Source organism: Pteropus alecto, unplaced genomic scaffold, assembly GCF_000325575.1.
Source record: "Pteropus alecto unplaced genomic scaffold, ASM32557v1 scaffold25, whole genome shotgun sequence".
In the NCBI taxonomy this organism is placed as follows: Eukaryota; Metazoa; Chordata; class Mammalia; order Chiroptera; family Pteropodidae; genus Pteropus; species Pteropus alecto.
Window position 1 is genome coordinate 8,063,523 of NW_006441955.1, and position 20,001 is coordinate 8,083,523.

The 20,001-nt window shown below is 35.7% G+C and overlaps 1 protein-coding gene across 1 annotated transcript in view; it reads right to left on the bottom strand.

The window, feature by feature from the left end:
* PLPP3 (phospholipid phosphatase 3) overlaps positions 1-852 on the bottom strand; it is a 76,834-nt gene extending 75,982 nt beyond the window's left edge. Inside the window, exon 1 of the mRNA XM_006919248.3 lies at positions 69-852. Within this exon, the coding sequence (XP_006919310.1) occupies positions 69-207 (139 nt within the window). The 5' untranslated portion in view covers positions 208-852. The remainder of the gene's footprint in view (positions 1-68) is intronic.
* Between the last annotated feature and the right edge of the window lie 19,149 nt (positions 853-20,001).

Consider the following 20,001-nt stretch of genomic DNA (forward strand, 5'->3'; position numbering starts at 1 on the left):
GCAGGCACCCCCGGGCTGGGACGCGCGCCGAGAGCCGAGGGGCCGAGGGACAGCGGGGCCGGGCTCACCCATGAAGAGGCAGAAGAGGTCGAGGCAGATGAGCAGCGCCCGCTTGCTGCCGCCCTTCCGCGGGTTGTTGTTGAGCGCCGGGCTGCCCCCGTTCTTGCTCTCCGGGACGATCGCCTTGTCGTACTTGTAGTTTTGCATGGCGCTGGCTGCGGCGCGAGCCTGCTGACCCGCGAAGACGTCCCGCGACAGCAGCCACACACTCAGATGCCGGGATCGCCTCCTGGCCGAAGCCGCTTGGGAGAGCCACGGGTCGGGACCGGCTTGGGACGCGACAAGAATGCGATTTCGCTGCCTTCTTCCAAATGCAGACGGTGGTGTTTTCTGCTCACCCTGTGTACCTCTGCTTTCTTTCCTCTCTCAACCCCAAATCGTTCGAAAGTCCAAGGGGAAAAGAGCCAAATCCCCAGCAGAAACTTTTGCAAAGCTGCGCCGCTCGGGACGCGCTGGGCTTGAGTGTGTCTGACTGCGCGAACGAGAGAGTGGGCAGCGCGGACGCTCCGCCACCTTCCTCCGCGGCTGGTGACTTAATGAATGGGAGCTGCGCGGAGCTCAGCCACTCCAGAGCGCCTGCCCCAACTCCAACTTTTCCTCCTCCTCCTCCTGCTGCTGCTGCTGCTGCTGCTGCTGCTGCTGCTGCCGCCGCGGCTGCTGTTGTGATCGCCTTGGGTTTGTTTTCTGCACTTTTATTTCACGAGGTCCTTTAAAAAAGAGAGAGGGAACGAGAGGGACCTCCTTACTTGGCTCTGAAGGGATTCAGAAAGTACGGCCCCTTCCTTAAGCTGCCTAAGACGTAGGCTAATTAAGGCCACATTCCCCCCCTCCGCCCCCCCTTAAAAAAAAAAAATTCTAAAAGGAAAAGTTATTCTCAGAGAATCCGGGAGCCCCTAGCGTTCAGAAACACCAAATTGTCACAAAAGGAAAAAATATATATAAATGAAAAGAAACATTTTCTTGCTGGCCTTGGGTCAGGCAAAAGTGAAGGCTGCACAGCTAAATGCATTTCTCCTCCCTTACAAATTTGGGGCTTTCAAGCCTTTTTTATTTTCAAGTTTTTATTTTCATTTGAATCTCATTATTCTGATAATACTCGAGGAAAACTGTTTTTTGTTCGTTTGTTTGTTTTTAAGATCTTCACACCCAGCGCCGTATACTGTGCTAGATTCTAAGGATAGTAACATGAAAAAGACTGCAGGACTCTGTGGGTTTGAATCTTGGCTCCGTGCCTCAGTTTCCCCATATGTAAATGAGATAATGACTCTCCCAATTATTAATTATTAAGATTTGATTAGTTAATTAATGTAAGCACCTAGAAAAGTGCCAGGTACATAGGAAGTACTACGTATGGGTTCCATAATCTTTACTTCTGTTTTGGGGGCTAAGAAGTCTCAAGTTCTCTAGCCCCTCTGCTTGTTCAGCCAGCCTCAGCTGAACTATGGGGATGTACCCATATGTACCTCAGTACCACTATGGGGATGGAGGGAGCCAGGCCAGCAGGAGTACTGGCTAAGGGTATCATCTTTAGCTTGAGTTTTGGGACAACATAATGCTTTGCCTTAGACTGTCATTATTTTTAAATTATTTTATGTGACTTAATCACTTAATTTCTCTTCCAGATAAACCTTCCCAAGGAAAGGGCCTTCCCTTGTATCTTCTGTAGTGCTTAGCAGAGAGGAGGGCACACAGTGGACAACAGTAAACATTTCTTCCAGATATCTCTTTGTATGCATTCTGTAGCTTTTTGATATACTTACACGGACTTGTTGTGGGGTTCAGTAACCCTATATCCAGCACCATCAGTCACTCGCCCTTTCTCAAACTGTCCTTTCACACTGCGCACCCCTGCCCTCCTACTCCCTCTACCTGTAATGAACACCATTTCCCCTTCTCTAGTTCCCAGAAAGCTTCTCTTGCTTTAGGGTCCTCCAAAATGTCACCCTCTCTCTGAGCCTTTTCTTGACCCCTGGACAGAATTAACTTCACCTTCGACACTTTGTAGCACTGAACACAGTCTAAGCTGGTGTTATAGTTAAGACTAGTCCACTCTATAGATGCCTCGCATTATCTTCCCAGTACCTGGCACACAGTTTGGTGGCTGCTGAATTAAGCTCAAGTCCAGAATGGATAACAAGTGGGGCTGACAAAAAAGGCAAAATCACTGTCTTCTGGAATAAAGAATAACTGAATTTCCAAGGCAGTGTGGAAGCCGGGACATCCAACCGCCGATCAGACTCAACAGTCTCAATTCAAATAGTACGTAAAATTCTGGATCACTAAGAGAACAGATTCCTTAGATAGTTTTTCGTTGAGAAAAATCTTCTCTTGAAATCTTAAAATAGAAGAAAGGTATAAGGTCGATTTCATCACTGTTGACATTCGAAAAGGAATTCGGGGATTGCAGGATCCTTCCCTTGCCCACCCAACCCTCTTTGTGATTATAATCTTCCTTCAAGTTCTAAACCACCAAACGTTATCTTTGGAATTTCAATTTAAAAGTTAAGTGCAAGCCTTCCTGAAACTACGCCCCACTCTGATCTTTTCCTCCTTGGAGCTCCCAAAGACCTGGAGTATCTGTGCCACTCAGAAGGCCACTTATATTCCACTGGATACTACTCTGTTCTATTATTTGAAGTTTTTAATGACCTCCCTTTACCTTTTCTATCTGCTTTTCCTTATCTGTGAAATGATTTTTATTAATTTAAGAATAAATATTTTTAAAAGCTAGACTGTTATTGTGGAGAAATGATACTATAACTCAGCAATCCTTGTCGATCTCTTTAAAGTTCCAAGGTATGATTAACTTTAGCCAGCACTAGATTGAATACTAGGAATCCACTTTACTTTAAGGTTCTCTGGATTAAAGTCAGCTAACTATTAAGAAGGGTGAAAATCAATTATTTCAGGAGGGAATGAAAGGGAAAATCATTGGATGTTTAAATGAGAGTTTTATATTTCCATTTACAAGGCTCCAAGGGCTATTTTTTCATAACAAAAAGATCATAATATTAATAGATGTATGTATATGTATGCAAAGAGGCATTATATTTGGGTTACTCTTCAGAGAAAAAGAACACTACAGGCACTCATTAAATCGACTTGAAGAAGTCATAAATACAGTGTCAATATCATTCTTAAGATAGCAGGAAATAAAACAGCCTACCAGATATATAAATGTGAAGGTCTCTGCTTTAAACCTCCAAATTGAACAATCTAACTAGTAAGTAAAATGCCACAGAAAAGACTTGATAGTTTAGAATGGTATCATTTGAAAGTAATTAAGTAAGTAAAATTTCTAGTAAACATAGCTTACCGAAATCCCAAAATCACACCTAAAATGACATTTAGTCATTATCTTTGTTTCTGAAATAAAGATACTAAATTTTGGAAAAATAAGGGGAAAATAAGGGATTTGCTAGTCTGTATAAAAACTATAACATCAGCAGGGATAAATGCCTTTTTTAAAAAAGATTAACTTATTATGTGTGGCAACACATCATTTTTAAATAACTGATACCTCCCAAGAGATTTAAATGGCCTTAATTTCTAAGATCTCTTTTACTTTATAATTTTATTTTTCTCTTTTTAACTCCTAACATTCAATAATTACTCTTTTTTTTTTTTTTTAAGACATGAATTGGCTTTGAAATATTCAAGGAGGAGATAACTGGGTCCCTTTGCATAAAGGTGTATCGTCCCAAGCAAGATAAGAGCCCAAATTTCCAAAGCCATTGAAATTCACTTAAGAAGACAGGTAAGTTTTGGCTGCTAAGTATCCACTTATCCAGATTCTTTAAAATCCCTGCTTTTACATTTACATTCCACCTCTGGTTTTAACTAAACAAAAATTGCTGGCTTGCTGCTGTAAGTGTTGGATTCTGTATCATGAGTGCTCCCTGAGGACTGAATAGAGGCCTCTGCAGTAACAGGCCAGAGAAAAGGCAGGAAGGAGCAGGGGATTGGAGGTGTGACCACTTTGCATCTGCTGTTTGATCTGAAGCAAGCTGAGCAATTTCTCTGAATCTCAGTTTCATCAACTTTTAAATCGAGCTGACATTTTTCTCTGGTTCTGGGGACTATCATATTAAAAATGAAATCATACATTTGAAAATACTTGGTACACAATAAGCAGCTGACAAGTGTTAGCTGAATGTTAATATTTTGAATGAACACTTTATTTCTCAATATACCTAATTTAAATACAGATATTCAAAAAGCATCGATCAAGTACTAACTGAATACTCTATATAAGTCTAACCATTTAATTTTGTTCATCCTAAATGCAATAACACCTTCAGCATCTCTATTTCTTTTTTTGAATGTGCAATTTCTTGAGCTTTCTGAAAGTAGTAAATCTCAAGCATGGTTTTTTTTCTTTTTTTAATTATTTTTATTTATTTTTATTTTTTTAAGTAAGTTTATTGGGGTAAGATTGGTTAATATAATTATATAATTTTCAAGTGTACATCATTTGACATCTGTATATTCTATTGTGGCATGCTTCTTTTTTTTTGACGATTTAGTTACATATTGTTTTCTTTGAGATTGCGAAACTCAAGAAAATTCATTTGATTAAACTAATCATCTTGTACAAGTGAGAGCACTTTCATTTTCAAGGCACTTTCACAATTATTATTTTAGCCTTACAACTCACAGAAGTAGGTGGAGTTGTTATCATTAGCCTATTTTATGGATGAGAAAATTGAGACAAGCCCATTTAACTGGTTAGAACTGGTTTTCCCCACAGGTAAAGTAGAAATGATTCTAACATTAGCTCATGCAGTGTAAAACAGAGCCCTTTACAGTTTATAAAGGTATTCACTGATCTCATTTCAAGCAGGTAAAGCAGAGATTATTAGCTTTGTTTTAGAAATAAAGATACTGAATTTTGGAAAAATAAGGGATTTGCCTAAAGTTGGAGGTAAGGAGATTCTTGAAGCACCACTAAAATTCTAATCTCTTAATTTCTAAATTGAGATTTTTTTTTTCTTTGCACCACAAGGTCTCACCCTCAAAGGTGCTCAAAAATGTCTACTTCTTAACAGTGGTTTCACGGAGTAATTTAGAGGGACTACAGAATTAGTGTGGACTCTATTTAAAAGACAGAGGAAAAGAAGTTTTGTTTTGTCTTTTCTGTAAACTTGGAAAGGAATAACATTATTGCACCTCATATCACTGCAGATTTGGGTTCATTATTTGTCAAGCAGTTACTTGTTACTTAAAGAACACCAAATGGTAGTGTTACTGTAAAGCAGCCTCCATTCGTGTCAATATTTTTACCTTTCTACAAGCAGTAATCTTTTCTTTAGCAAGAAATTGGGGCAGCTAGAGCTAACCTTACGATAATTCAGTTAATGTTCATTCAAAAAAAAAAAAAAGAGAGAGAAAAGAATCGAGAATGGATGGAAAAACTTGCAAATAAAAATGTTGGTTTGTCCTTAGAACAGGTCAAATTAGTGACGCTGATAACTCAAAAGGAGACCAATGCTGCCACCTTGTGTCATTATAGAAAAATACTATGACTCCCAAAGTGAAAAATTGCTGTAATTGGGAAATGGGGAACAGTCGGAATAATAATTCAGAACTTTCATATCATACATGAAATAACAATAGCCCACAGGTAATGAGACTTTTCCTGATCTGGGTATTTTTCATTCATGTGACAGACATTTATTGAGCACCTACTATGTATCAAGCACTCTTCTAGGAGCTAGGAATATGGCAATGAACAAAGTAGACAAAAACTCCTGTCTTCACTGAGCCTTTAGACATCTATTCATTTTTTATGTATGAGTCCATTTAATATTCTAAACAACTCTATAAAGAAGGTTTTCTCATTTTCCAAATGAGGTTACTGGGACATAGGTAGGTTAAGTAACTGGTCTAAGATTACGCAGCTCCTAAGTAATAGAATCTGGATTTCAACCTACGCAGTTTAATACAAGAACCGCCAAGACCTTAATCATTAATCTAGATTGAATAAACTTTGTCCTCTGTTTAAAGGAAAGATTAGTGGTTTACCCAAGTGGTACTTTAGCTGTGTATATCTGGGACAAAGGAATAGAAGGGATGTGTGTGTGTGTGTGTGTGTGTGTGTGTGTGTGTGTGTGTGTACACATATATACATTTATGTGTATTATTTACTGAATTCATACGTATGCATATTCTGTATATGCATTGACTGTATACGTATTTGTGTATTTATTCACTGTATTTATTCACTCATTTAAAAACTCATCAAATTTTCATGAGTATCTTATTCTATACTAGAATTCATGCTAGTAGGAGAAAAACAAACAAATTACTTGCAATGTTATCCTGGCAGTTATCACATTTTACCGTGAAGACTTAGTTGTTTTCTTCAAAAGACTACAATCTTCTTTAGACAAAAGCCAAAATGTTATACCTAGCATGGTATATAATACCTTCCAAAAGTAATTGTTGAATGAATGACGAGCAGAGAATTATAAGTTCGACATAGGGCCATCAGGGAAAATTTGCAGAGCAGGTAAGTCATAGCTGCATAATAAAATTGTAACAAGTATATAATAACTCAAGTACATAGAAACAAAAATGTAAAACTTCTACTTCATACCATAAACAAAACTTAATCCCAGATGGATCATTGACATAAATGTGAATAATAAAATACAACTTTTAGAATGAAACAAAGATTTCTCACACAGGACTAAAAAATATTAATGACAAAAGAAGAAATATAAATTAAAATTTATTAAAATTAAGAACTTATATTTATAAAAACATTGGAGGTCACCAAACAATAAATAGCTTGTGGGCTAAATTCACCCTGCTACATGTCTTTATAGTAGATATTGCTGGAGTTTTCCAAAGAAGATATATCAGTTTTCATTACGGTTTGTCCATAGCCATGCTTATTCATTTAATGCCTGGCTATCTTCAGCTGCTTGTGTGCTACAATGGCAGAGTTGAGTAGTTGCAACAGAGATCACATGGCCTGCAAAGTCTAAAATGTTTCCTATCTATCCCTTTACAAAAAAAGTTTGTTTATAGTTAAACCATAAAAGTAAGAAAGTAAAAAAGGCAGTTAGAACAGATTAGGAAAATACATGTACCAACAGAGAGGACTTATATCCAGAATATATTAAGAACTACAACTGAATCAGAAAAATACAGGCAACCTCTCACAAAAAAAAAAAAAAAAAATTTAAGAGAGTGAGGGGGGTGGAGAAGTCTTGAAAAGGCATTTCACAAATTAGGATATATGAACAGCCAATAAGCATAAGACAAGGTTCTCAACATCATTAGTCACTAGGGAAATGCAAATTAAAACCACAATGAAATACTACTCTATATATATCAGAAAAGCTACAATTAAAAATCCTGACAATATCAAGTGTCAGTGAGGATGTGGACCAACTATAGTGAAAATTGGTATAGCTACTTTGGAAAACTCTTTGCTAATATCTACTAAAAATTGCTAGGCCTATGCTTTGGCCCAGCAATTCTACTCCTAGGGATATGTCCAACAAAGATGAAAACATATGTCCACCACCAGACTTGTACAAGTGGGTTGACAACAGCTTTATTCAAGATAGCTCATAAATAGAAGCAACACAAACATCCATCAAAAAGAGAATGACTGAATAAATTGTGCTATATCACACTGTGGAACACTATGCAGCAGTGAAAAAGAATAAACAGCATCTACACAAAAGAGCATAGATGAATCTCTCAGACATAATGTTGAGAAAAGAAACTGGCACAAGAGTACATACTGTATTGCTTTATAAGAAGTTCAAAAATAGGTAACTAGTCTATGGTGATCGAACTCAGAATAATGATCACTTCTGGGGAAGGGTTATTAACCAAGCAAGAGGCATGAGTAAGCCTTCTGGGTGCTTGATTTGGGTGGTGCTTACATGCGTCTATACATACATAAAATTTAATAGTGTGAAATTAATATGTGAATATGAAGATTTTCTACTTTATTACATATATGTCATACCACAATAAATACTTAAACTATAAAAGAGTAACAAAAGTATGAATGAAACATGAATAAGGAAGGAAACAGCTATGTGTGATATGAACGGAAAAGGGAGAAATGGATGAATTTTTTCAATTTCTCAGATTGTTAAAAAAGATTAAATTTATGCATGTGATGCTTGGCCAGTAGTGAGTTTATAATTATTCTGAGACTTTAATCTACTTAGTCATCCCAACTCTGAAACAAATGCCAATCCTACCTTGGCCTTGGACCACATTCATGGCCATGAACATATGAACATCTCTATTTCATATAAATCTTAGTTATCTACCTCACTCAGTTCTGCATAGACACTGACCACCTTTCCCACTACCTCCCCCTTATCCCCTCCCCCCAAAAAAACACTTCTAAAAAACACCTTTCAACTTGGAGAAAAAAAGATGGTGAATGTGAGGAATTCTATATCAAGGGCAAAGGAGAACTAAAACACCTTTACTGAGTGTAGTGGATTGAATGGTCACCCCCCAAAAGATGTGTTTATGTCCTCATCTCTAGAACCTGTGAATATGACCTTATTTTGAAAAAGGGTCTTTGAAGATATAATTGTTAAGGATCTTAAATTTAGATTATCCTGGATTACCAAAGTGAGATCTGAATTCAATAAAAAGTGTTCTTATAAGAGACAGAAGAGAAGACGTGGACACACATTAGAGAAGACCATATGAAGATGGAGACAGAGATTGCAGTGACGCAGCCAGAAATTCTGGGGCTGTCACCAGAAAGTAGAAGAGGCAAGGAGTGGATTCTGTCCTAAAGCCCCAGAAGGAATGTGGTCCTATAGGATTTTGGACTTCTAGCCTCCAGAACCGTAAGAGAACACAATTTTGTTGTTTTAAGATGCCCAGTTGGTACTAATTTGTTAAAGCAGCCCTAAGAAAATAATACATTGAGTTGCTAAATATATTATCTTCCTCAGTCTGATAGAAACTTTTTTTTCTTTAAATGTTAGAGGATGGGAAAATGAGATACAGAATGGCAGGGACAGGAAGATGCAAACCTTTGCACTGAAGGTCCCCATGCTGGAATGTTCTCCTTCTTTAAGACTTTACCTTATTCATCATGTCCACATCTCTCCTGATGCCCTAGCTTTATTTGTCTTCATAAAATTTATATATATATATATTTTTTTTTTTACTTGTTTGTTTCTTTCCTTTCTTTTTCACCCAACTTCGAACTCCATTAGAATACAAACTTTTGTCTTTTTTTTCCCTTTAGTCTACTTAGTGCCTAGCAAATATTTGCTGAATAAATGATTAGATGAAGGAAGGAAGGAAGGAAGGAAGGAAGGAAAAAAAAAAGGAAGGAAGGAAGGAAGGAAGGAAGGAAGGAAGGAAGGAAGGAAGGAAGGAAGGAAGGAAAGAACGACTAACTGGAATGACACACAAAGACCTCAGAAAGAGTTAATGATAATTTTAGATATTGTTGAATCGGAGTCGTCACTTGAGAAAGGCTGCTTTGTTGTTATTCATCAGGTAAAAGAAACAGTTGTGGGGTTTCATCTCTTAGCAGCCAATGTCCCACACCAACTCCACTTTTCTCAGGAATTTCACTGTCTGCTTTATTGTCTAAGGTGAAGTCCATACTTGCTATATCCATTCTGTCTCCTCAACCTGGATTGTCCCTCTCCTCTTAGACAACCCTTTCTCCATCTTCCTCTCCTCTGGCAATGTTAACTGACCTTTAGCTCCCATCTTAATCTGTCGAGCAGTTTAGTGGGCTTCTCCCTACTGAGGGAGTGTCTCAGGTCAATCTAACCTGGATAAAAGTTAAATGTTCCATGAAGACAAAATTCAGGTAGAAAAACAAGGAAGGAAACTTTCATAACATTCTTTGAATGTCTGCTACATGCTGGTTCTTTTCATGTGTATTATCTCATCTCTCGTGTTTACCCTGTGAGATAATAGTAATAGCTACCACTTACATTGCCCTTACTATATGCCAAGCCGAAAGCACTTTGCATGTATTATTTAATGCATGTACTTTTAACAACCCTATGAGATATGTGCTATTATCATTCTCATTTGGGGTTAAGAGAATAAGATTCAAGAGGTTAAGTAACTTTTCCAAGGTCACACAACTATAGCCCTGGTGGAACCAGGATCCAAATCTGGCAGTTGGGGTCCAAAATCTGTGGTCTTAACCAACAAGCTATAAAAATCTAGTAGATTAGTGTTTGGCTAATAAAAGTTATTGTTATCTTCATTAACAAATGAAGGAATCAGGAAAAAAAATAACTTTTTTTAATGTCACATAGCTAGTAAACAGCAGAGCCAATATTTGAGCCCAATCTAAACTATATATCACACTATCCATGTATATATACTTAGTTGTTTTCAAATGCATCTCAAATCTATCATATCCAGAAGTACACCACCAAAAGCCACTCATCCCCTATGGGTCTCCGTCTAAGTAATCTGCTCATATTCTTCATGCCTACATCCAGTCAATCACCAACTTTCATTGATTCTTCTTTCGAAGTACATCTCAAAACCTATCTCCTATCTCTGTGTCCACTTAACCATCCTTTCTTCCTCATCCACTGAAATAACCCTTTATTTGTTTTATTTCTACATTTGTTCACTTTTAATTCTCCAAAGACCAGCCAAAATGGTTTTTTAAATAGAAATTTGTTTATGTCATCTATCTGCTTAAATCCCTTTAAAGCTTTCTGTGATGCTTATGATAATATTTAAAATATTTCATAATGTGGCCCTTATCTAATTCTCCAGCTTATTTCTCATCTTGATCTTATACTCTAGGGATACTGGCTTTCTCTCTATTCTTTATAGATATTAAATTCCTTCCCAAGTTGGGGTCTTTACGTATACTGCTCCTTTTATTATGTTCTTTCCCTCCCTTCTATTACTTTCAGTTTTTAAAAACAGCTTTATAGAGATATAATTCACATACCATAAAATATATCCATTTAAAGTATACAATTTAATGGTTTTAGTATATTCACCGAGATATGTAACCATAACCAAAATCAATTTTAGAACATTTTTATCATCCCCAAAATAAACCTATACCCTTTCACAGTCACTCCCTATTTCCTCCAGCCTCTCCAGCCCTAAGTAGTCACTAATCTATTTTCTGTCTCTATGAATTTGCTTGTTCTGGATATTGCATATAAATGGAGTAATGAAATATGTGGTCATCTATGACTGGTTTCTTTCATTTAAGACAATGTTTTCAAGGTTAATTCAAGTCGTAGCATATATTAGTACTTAACTTTTTTTTTTTTTACCAAGTATTATTCTATTCTATGGATATAACACATTTTTGTTTATGCATCCATTTGATGACATTTGGGTTGTTTGTACTTCTTGGTTATTATGAATAATTTAAGACATTTAAGGGACTTCAGCCTTTACTCAAGCATGGAATAAAAGTCTATTTTAGAGCTAGGGTCAGAGGAGTGATGAATTGACTTAAGTTTTAAAAGAATCATTTTGGCTGTTTTGAGAATAGACTGAGCATGGACAAAGGTAGGAGCACCAGGTCTAATTTAGAGGTTATTGTAGTAATCCAGGAGACAGAAGATTGTGCACTGATTTAAGGTGATTGTGGTCAAAAATGTGGTAACAGAGGTCAGATTCTGGAGATATTTCAAAGGTAGAACCAACAGGATTTGTTGACAAAATGGTTATGTGGTAGGAGAAACAGAGAGACGTGAAAGATAATCCACAGGCTATTAACCTGAGTGACTAGAGGGTTGGAGTTGCCATCTACAAGATGAGAAAGACAGAGAGAAGCAGGTCTGGGGAGGGAAGATCAGGAGTTCCATTTTGGACATGTAAAATTTGAAATATTTATTAGTTATTCAGGGTGTCAAGTAGACAGAGATATACAGTACAGATAATTTTATTTGTCTTTATAACATCAAACAACTTTATTACCAATTTAATTTTGTATTCATTAAAGAATTAGTGAATGCCTACTATGTAAAGGCATAACTGTAGATAAAGATAATCTAACTCTGGTTATCCCTCAGACGATTGCCAGTAATTAGTGAGTGCATGAATCTGTAGACATGTATATTAGTTCTGTCTATGTTCCAACTGGTTATGTGATCTTGGGCAAGTATCTTCACTTAATCTGTGCCTCGGTTTCTTCAACTTTAAAATGTGGGATTGTGCATGATGATAGCCAAGAACCCTCCCCCACCTAACCTCCATCCCTAAAAATCCTTCCACTTGTTTATCTTAATTGAAATCTAGTTTTCCTCAGGTATCATCATTTCCTTGGAACTTTGCTGGGGAAGGTAATTACTTTTCCTCCTGTTAATTCACTGGACAAAGAAAAAGAAGTTGGTCTATATATTCCTTACTCTCCATGGCTACGTCCATACCTTTGTTTCTTTTCCATGAACTTAACAATCTCTCTTCTTTAAAAAACAAACACACAAATGGTCTTTTTATTATTATTATTATTACAAGAGTAATATCATTTCAATGTAGACAAAATATAAAAATTATGTTGCCTCCCCTTTTTCTATGCTAACTCTCATAACACTGTACTCACCCATCTGGTATGGCATTTATAACATTCCTCCTGCTCCTATAGTTACTCATATGCTTGGAGATTATATATTTCATGAAATCAGTGATTGTGTTATACTCATTTTTGCAGTTCTCATAGTATTCAGTTCAATGCATTGTCAATATCAGACACCCCAAGAATATATATTGAATTAATGTGAGTCAATAAACCATCTATAATAAAATATATTTTAAAAAATCTAATATATAATAAAATAAAATTTCCCAGAAGGACCTTTCTGTTTTCTGCGGGTGGTATTTCTACTCTTTTGAGCTTTTATGTAATATTATTATACCCTCTTTGATTTTATATATACCTATGAGGTCATGGAATTTTCTCTGGCACATGCAAGGCATTTCTGATTCTTTTTTAAAAGTAGCGTAGTGGAAATATTATTGCAAATAGTGTTAACAATTTCAATCCCTGGTCTATCACTAAGTGGCTGTGTGACTTTGGGCAAGTTGCTCTCTCTCACTAAACCTCAGTTACCAATCTGATAAAGCAAGAATCGCAAACCTTATATACTGGGTTGATATGGGAACACGAGAGATAATGAATGTGCAAATTCTTTGTAAACTGAAATGACTCTGTTTAAAAAAAAAAATCAATCTTTAAATAATAATTTCTGAGAAGATATACTATTATTACATCACTTTTTGTTAAAATGACCAAAATTTTTTACTGGAATAGTTTAACAGACTCTTAATTTAATGCTAACATTTGATAGGGATTTAACTTGAGAGGCATGCTCTATAATTTTCAGGTAATATTTATATCAACGTAAATATAAAATATTCACATAAATATATTAATGTACATTATATATAATTATATATTATCTATGGACAGGATTATGTCCATGAAAATTTTGGAAATTTACGTAATCTAGGGCCACCACATATGGCTACACATTTCCAGAATCTTCATTCACATTGACATCCATGAAGCCCCCCACTCTGTGCAGAAGAGTGGTCCTGGTAGTCAGCTATGCAGTTACAAGAAAAATAGAGTGACTCAGGACAAACATTTAATAAATTCTGGGAGTGTTTTAGGAGATATATTTATAATGAATTCTTAAACTGTATATGTCACTCTTTATCATTATTAGTACTAAAAACATGAAGAAAAGGTATTAAGACAAATATTAAAAGAGATTAAGCTGAAAGGGTAAAGCTAACTAGATGGAAATAGAGATACGGGTATAGATATAAATGCATCCTTGGATTAAGTGCTTCCCATCATTTTATTAATATAGGTCTGGATATCATTCTTCAGTAAGAAGTGTTTTCATACAAAGGTACAGTTATACTTTGTTAAAAAATTATGTATCCCAAGCAATAAATCATAATGTCTAAAAATACATGCAAGTATATTACATAGGTATATTTAAATACATAAGTGCTGCTCTACACTTTTCTTACATGGCATAACTGTTATGCCTATTAAACAGCTATGTTTCATCAATTTGTCCATTCATTCAATAAACGTAATTGAACATTAACTCTGGTTAGGTCCCAGGAACAAAAAGTTGTCCTCGAGATGCTCACAGATAATAGCTGTGGTTCCTAGGGCTCCTGAGAAACCATGAAGTAAACTTTAAATGTGATTGTGTGAAATCCAGCGTTTGGGTGTTTAAGCCTCAAAAAGGAGAAATGGGGGAGTTAAGATCATCCCTAATTGCCACAAAGTAAAATCGTATTGTTAGGAGAGAATTGAGACACACGAACTTGGAACTCAAGTTGATCTTTTGACAAGAGGAACTGTGTCAAGTAGGACATTGAGTCACTATCAGGTGTGTTTCATTCTAGTTAATAAGGAAGAATTTATAAAGCTCTTCGTGAGCCATTTGGTTTCCGCCAAATGCTGAAAATAGAAGAGTTTTTTCCGTTCCCGGGCATGACTAGGGATATCAGGGCAGAAGCAGCAGTGTTGGAATGAGCCCAGCGAGTGCCAAAGCAGCAGTGGACACCTGGAGAAGCAGTAGCACCAGGAAGAAAACTTCATCCAGGACCTCATGGGAAAAGGCAGACAATTGGGGGTCGGGGGGTGGCCTTGGGATCCTAGTCACTTTACTAGGAAAATTTAATAAGATTAAAGATAGTCCCCTGGTAACAAGAAGAAAGAGTTACACAAAGAGACTTTGTCCCTCAGTCTCTTGCAAGAATGATAAGCCTATTTATCCTTAAAAGAAAAAAAAAAGTCTTCTTTTTCTACAATATTATTTAAACTCATTTTTTCCATTTTTTAACTCAGTTTCTATGACAGTGATAAAGAAGGCATTATTTTACAGTTGAATCTGGTCAAAGTATTTTGTCTAATGCCCCAACCTGTGAGTTGGAGTGGAGATCAGGGCAACTACCCCAAGGTAATCATACATAAAAGGTTATGGATGCCCTCGAGCATTCTTCCTAGGTCATTCTCCCAGGATAATTGTTATTTACTCAGGTTCCAGGATTTGATATAGATAACATCTCTTAAAACAGAACAGGAAACACAGGAGAAAATATTAGGGCTAATGTTTGAGGAAGTTTCTTAACCCTTCATAGGCATGTTTCTGAATGTTTAATTTTGGAGGAAAGTGGATGTCTTCCTTAAACTACCTAAATGATTCAGCTGGTTAATCTCAATACTGTGATAGTATAGAGTCAGACAGGTTGTACTACTTACCAGCATGTGTGACCATGGGCAAGTTACTTCAGCTCCCTGTCCCTGAGATTCCTGATCTGTGAAAGGAGCTGTATCTACCTTGCAATGTTTTCGTGAAGATTAAGTAAAGAATGTACATAAAGTGTTAAAATGCTCAATTTCTGGTAACTTTTTATAATTCAGCCACATAATAGGACCACTCCTTAGAAATTATATTCAGTTCTGGAGGGTTAGTGCTTCATGTTTGGTAACTAATTGAATGCTCAAGTTTCTAAAATGTATAGATTATTGAGAAAAGAAGTTTATAGTATTCTATATCGGGCAAAGAGATGCATCCAAACGGAAACAGCTAAAGACAAAAACACAAGACTGAGGACTCACGCTCATGTAGGCCAATAAAAATTTTCATCTGAAAAAGTTTTGGAAGCTGTTTAAATTCTTCCTAGGCTTTGTCATCTGACCTCTAGATTACTCGATTGCATCTAAACAGGAGGAAGAGTGATAGAATCTAAACCCTCCCCTTCCGTAATTCACAAGTTGCAAAACTGGTCTGTCTATGTGTCCACCTTTGCTACAGAAAGAAGGCACCTCAGCAGAATTATTTCTTGAATGCATTAAAGTCATTAAAACGTAGAGCCAGAAAGACTCTTAATTGTAGCTTGAACCTCATTTCATATCAAAGAAGTTATCCTAGAGAGACTAAGGGACTTGTTTAAAAAAGAATAAAAAACCAGATTCCGTATCTCTCAGTCCTGTGCACTTTCTATATCACATTGTTCCAGTTTCTTTTTTGTTTTGAGTTTTTTTTGGCATGTGAGGGATTATGTTTCTTTCATCAAAGAATTAGGGGGAGGGGAAGAGACTTTACAGTCATTCATCTATTCCTGTGTCTCCTAATCCTTAACTCTTACACATATGGTTTTCAACTAGAAATATTTGGAAACATTGGATGACATTTTTTTTCTTTTGTAGTCACTGTGACTGGGGAGGTGCTACATACATATAATGTATGGGACTCAGAAGTGCTGCAGAATTCAGTAAAATAAATTCTCCTTCACAAGTGCAATAGCTGTCCTGTTGGACAAAAGAAATGATGCACTGACCATCTTCCAGGTATTGTGTTGCTAAATGCTTAAATACATTATATCCCATTTAATGCACACAATAAATCAGGAAGATAAGTACTATTAAAATTTCCATTTTACAGAGTTGGAAACCAAGGACATGCCTGTATGTATGTGTCATGCATATATGCATATATTTATGTATTGGTGTTTTTATAATACAAAGGTACAGAATATCTGAAACATAAAAAAAGGGGAAAACATTATTCATTTCTCACCACATTAACACAATCACTTTTGACATTTTTTTGGTGTATATCCTATTATTTCCTGTCAATCTGGATTTTTAAAATAATTAGAATAGTATTTACACAAATGTAAGTTTGTATTCTGAATATTCAACTTAACATTTTAGAAGCATCCCCTCATGCTATATAGTCTTCATAACCATCATTTTTGAAGAAATTGTAATGTTCAAATTAGTGGCTATACCATAATTTTATTAAATGTCATTTCTTTAGTCATTTTTACTCATTAAATGAATGAGAAGAATATTCATGATTTATTCTCTCCTAAATAATCTCTTATATCTTCCTCTCCCGACTTCCTGTAAGTCTTATTCTAAGCTCCAGCTATACTTTTGATAGTTCTAGAATCCCTCTCTTATTCTGTTCATGTATTCCCTTACCTGAAACAGCCTTTGCCCCTTATATTTTTGGTTTTTCTTTTAGAAGAGGTATTACATTCTTTGGAAAGTCTTTTCATGAGACTACTATAATACCTCTGTGTTTGGGTGAACTGTGTGTTCACATCTATCAAAACACTTATTATAAAAAATTTCTACTTCCACTGTAATGGAATGACTGATACTAGACTTGCCTTCTTTAAAAAAAAAAAAACCTAGAAAAATGGACAAATATGTGAAACAATTGTTTTCAGAATTTGGACAACAGGCATAACAAAGCTCTGATACCTGAAAAAAGGAAAACAAATGAGAGATTCCCTATGATTGCCCATCTTTTCACTTAAAGTTGCTCTACAGAATATGGTGCAGTGAGAAAGCATAAAGAGCACAGCTGTCTTAATGAATTGAGAAGAAAAAGAGATCAGAGATCAGGGAAGTTGCGATGACTGGAATTTACAGAGTAGACTACTAAAGAAGTGGTAGCTAAATAGAAAAAGATCCCCAGTAAACTGCATAGAAAATCAATGAGATTTGATGAATATTAAGCTGTGAATATATAGAGTAAAATTCTATGAGGCTGGGCAAAGAATGATGAACTACAAACTGAACAATTTTAGAATTCACAGAGAAGTGTAAAGATATTCAAGTTCCAATAAGTTAGAAAAGAGACATTATTGAATATCTACAGCATACAGTATAAATCTGAGAAGGGTCATACTATAGTAGTAGAACTAAACTAGTTCTAGAATAAAGACTACTCTGGGTCAGCCATCACAAAACTTAAAATCACGTCTCAAAAGTATCAAACTCATTTTAAAATAACTTACCACTCTTTTAAAAAAGACATCAAAATTGATGCCTGATACAATGATATCACAATGTCTAGCTTCCGATGAAAAATTTCTAGATGTGAAAAGAAGCAGGAAAATGTGGCCCATAACCAGGATAAAAATAAGTTAATATGAATGACCCAGAGATGACAAATCTAGGCAAGAACTTTAAAGGAATTCCAGGATTTAAAAGAAAACATAATACATAGAAAATTAAAGATTTAAAAAGGAATATAATAGAAAATCTACAGCTAAAAAATATAATATCCCAAATAAAAAAAATAATAATGAGTGGATTTTTCAGATTAGATACTACAGAAGAAAAGATGAATGAATTTGAAGACATAGTAAACTGAAATTCTTCCAAAGTAAAGCCCGAAGAAGAAAAAGACTGAAAAAGAATGAATAGTTACAATGACTTGTGAGATAATGTCAAGTCATATAATATATATTTAATTCGATTCCCAGAGAAGAAGAGAAATAATGGATGAAAAATAAAGATGTATGTTATGGACCGAATGTTTTTGTCTCCTCCCACCAATTCCTGTGTTGAGGCCCTAACTCCCAAAATGATGGTGCTATGGTCTGAATGTTTTTGTTCCTCCAAATTCCTATGTTAAAATACTAATGTCCAAAGTGATATTATTAGTAGGTGGGGCCTTTGAGAGGTGCTTAGGTCAGGAAGGGGAGGTTCTTATGTCATGAGAGTAGAGTCCTCATGAATGAGATTAGTGTTCCTATAAAAGAGACCTCACAGAGTTCCTTATCGCCTTCTTCCATGTGAGGACACAGCACGAAATCTGCGATCCAGAAAAGGGCCCTCACCCAATCATGCTGGCGCCCTGATCTCATTCTCAAATTTCCAGTCTCCAGAACTGTGAGAAATAAATTTCTGTTATTTATAAGTCAGATCTGCATGGTAGTCTTATGCCATCCCTTTATTGGTAACCATTCAAAATATCTATGGTTTGTCATTTTGTTTTGTTTTGTTTTTAAATATAAGCAAATATTAATACATATATTTGAATCTTCCCCTCCCTTTCTTAGACAAGTGGTAACATATTATTTAGCTTTCTCTTCCTTGCTTTTTACATTTAGCACATCTTGATGATAACTCTATAGTAATATATAGCAATCTTTATCCCTTTTTTACATCTGCTTGGTGTTCTAATATATGAATGTGTATAGCATGTTCATCTAATTCCCTATTGATGGCATTGGGTTGTTTTCAATGTGTCCTTATCAGTTTATCTTTAAGATAGAGTCTTAGAAGTATAATTGCTAAGTCAAAGAACAAATAAATATGTAGTTTTACTAAATATTAACTGGTATCCATTCTTTAATTTGCCATTAAACACACTTCTGCTTTTTAATGTGCCATCTTCCCCAAAGAAATCTTTCTCTATCCAGTCAAACAAGTCTGACAGTTGAAATTTCTTCCAATCTTCCTTTTATTCCCTGCCACCATTGAAGTAGACACAAAATTTAAATAATTTGCCTCTAGAGATGTTTCAAATTGTGTTCTGGCTTTTAATCTCTAAAGCCACTGCTTTAATTTAAACACTTGTATAGTCTTTGGACATGCTCTCTTGTATATCATGTTATCAGTGTTTTGGTGTATAGGAAAGAGTATATAATAGGTATTTGACTTGGTTGGAAGGTCAGGGAATTCTTGCATTAAAAAATATCCTAAACTTATACCTGAGGACTGAACAGGCATTAATAAGAGAAAGGGCATTCTAGGCACAGGGAAAGCATATACTAAGATACTGTGGTAGGAGGGCACATGAAAAGTAGAAAGAAAACCAATGAATTAGAAACATAAAGAGTAAAAGACAATAAACAGGAGAGATAGATTAAAGCCAGAACATGTAGGGTTTGTAGGCTAGATTAAGGATTTTTAGTTTTATTCTAAAGTATATAGAAACCATTTGAAGATTTTAACCAACAGTTGACACAATCAGAATTGGGGATTGAAAATATCATTTTAGCTTCTGGGTGAACAAAAATTGGAGTACTCCAGGCAAAAGATACCAGTGCACTCTGGTGGCAATGGTGGTGGCACAATAGACAGATTCAAGAAATATTTTTAAATAGATTTAATATAAATTAAATTAATTAAAATATTTAAAAATCTCTATG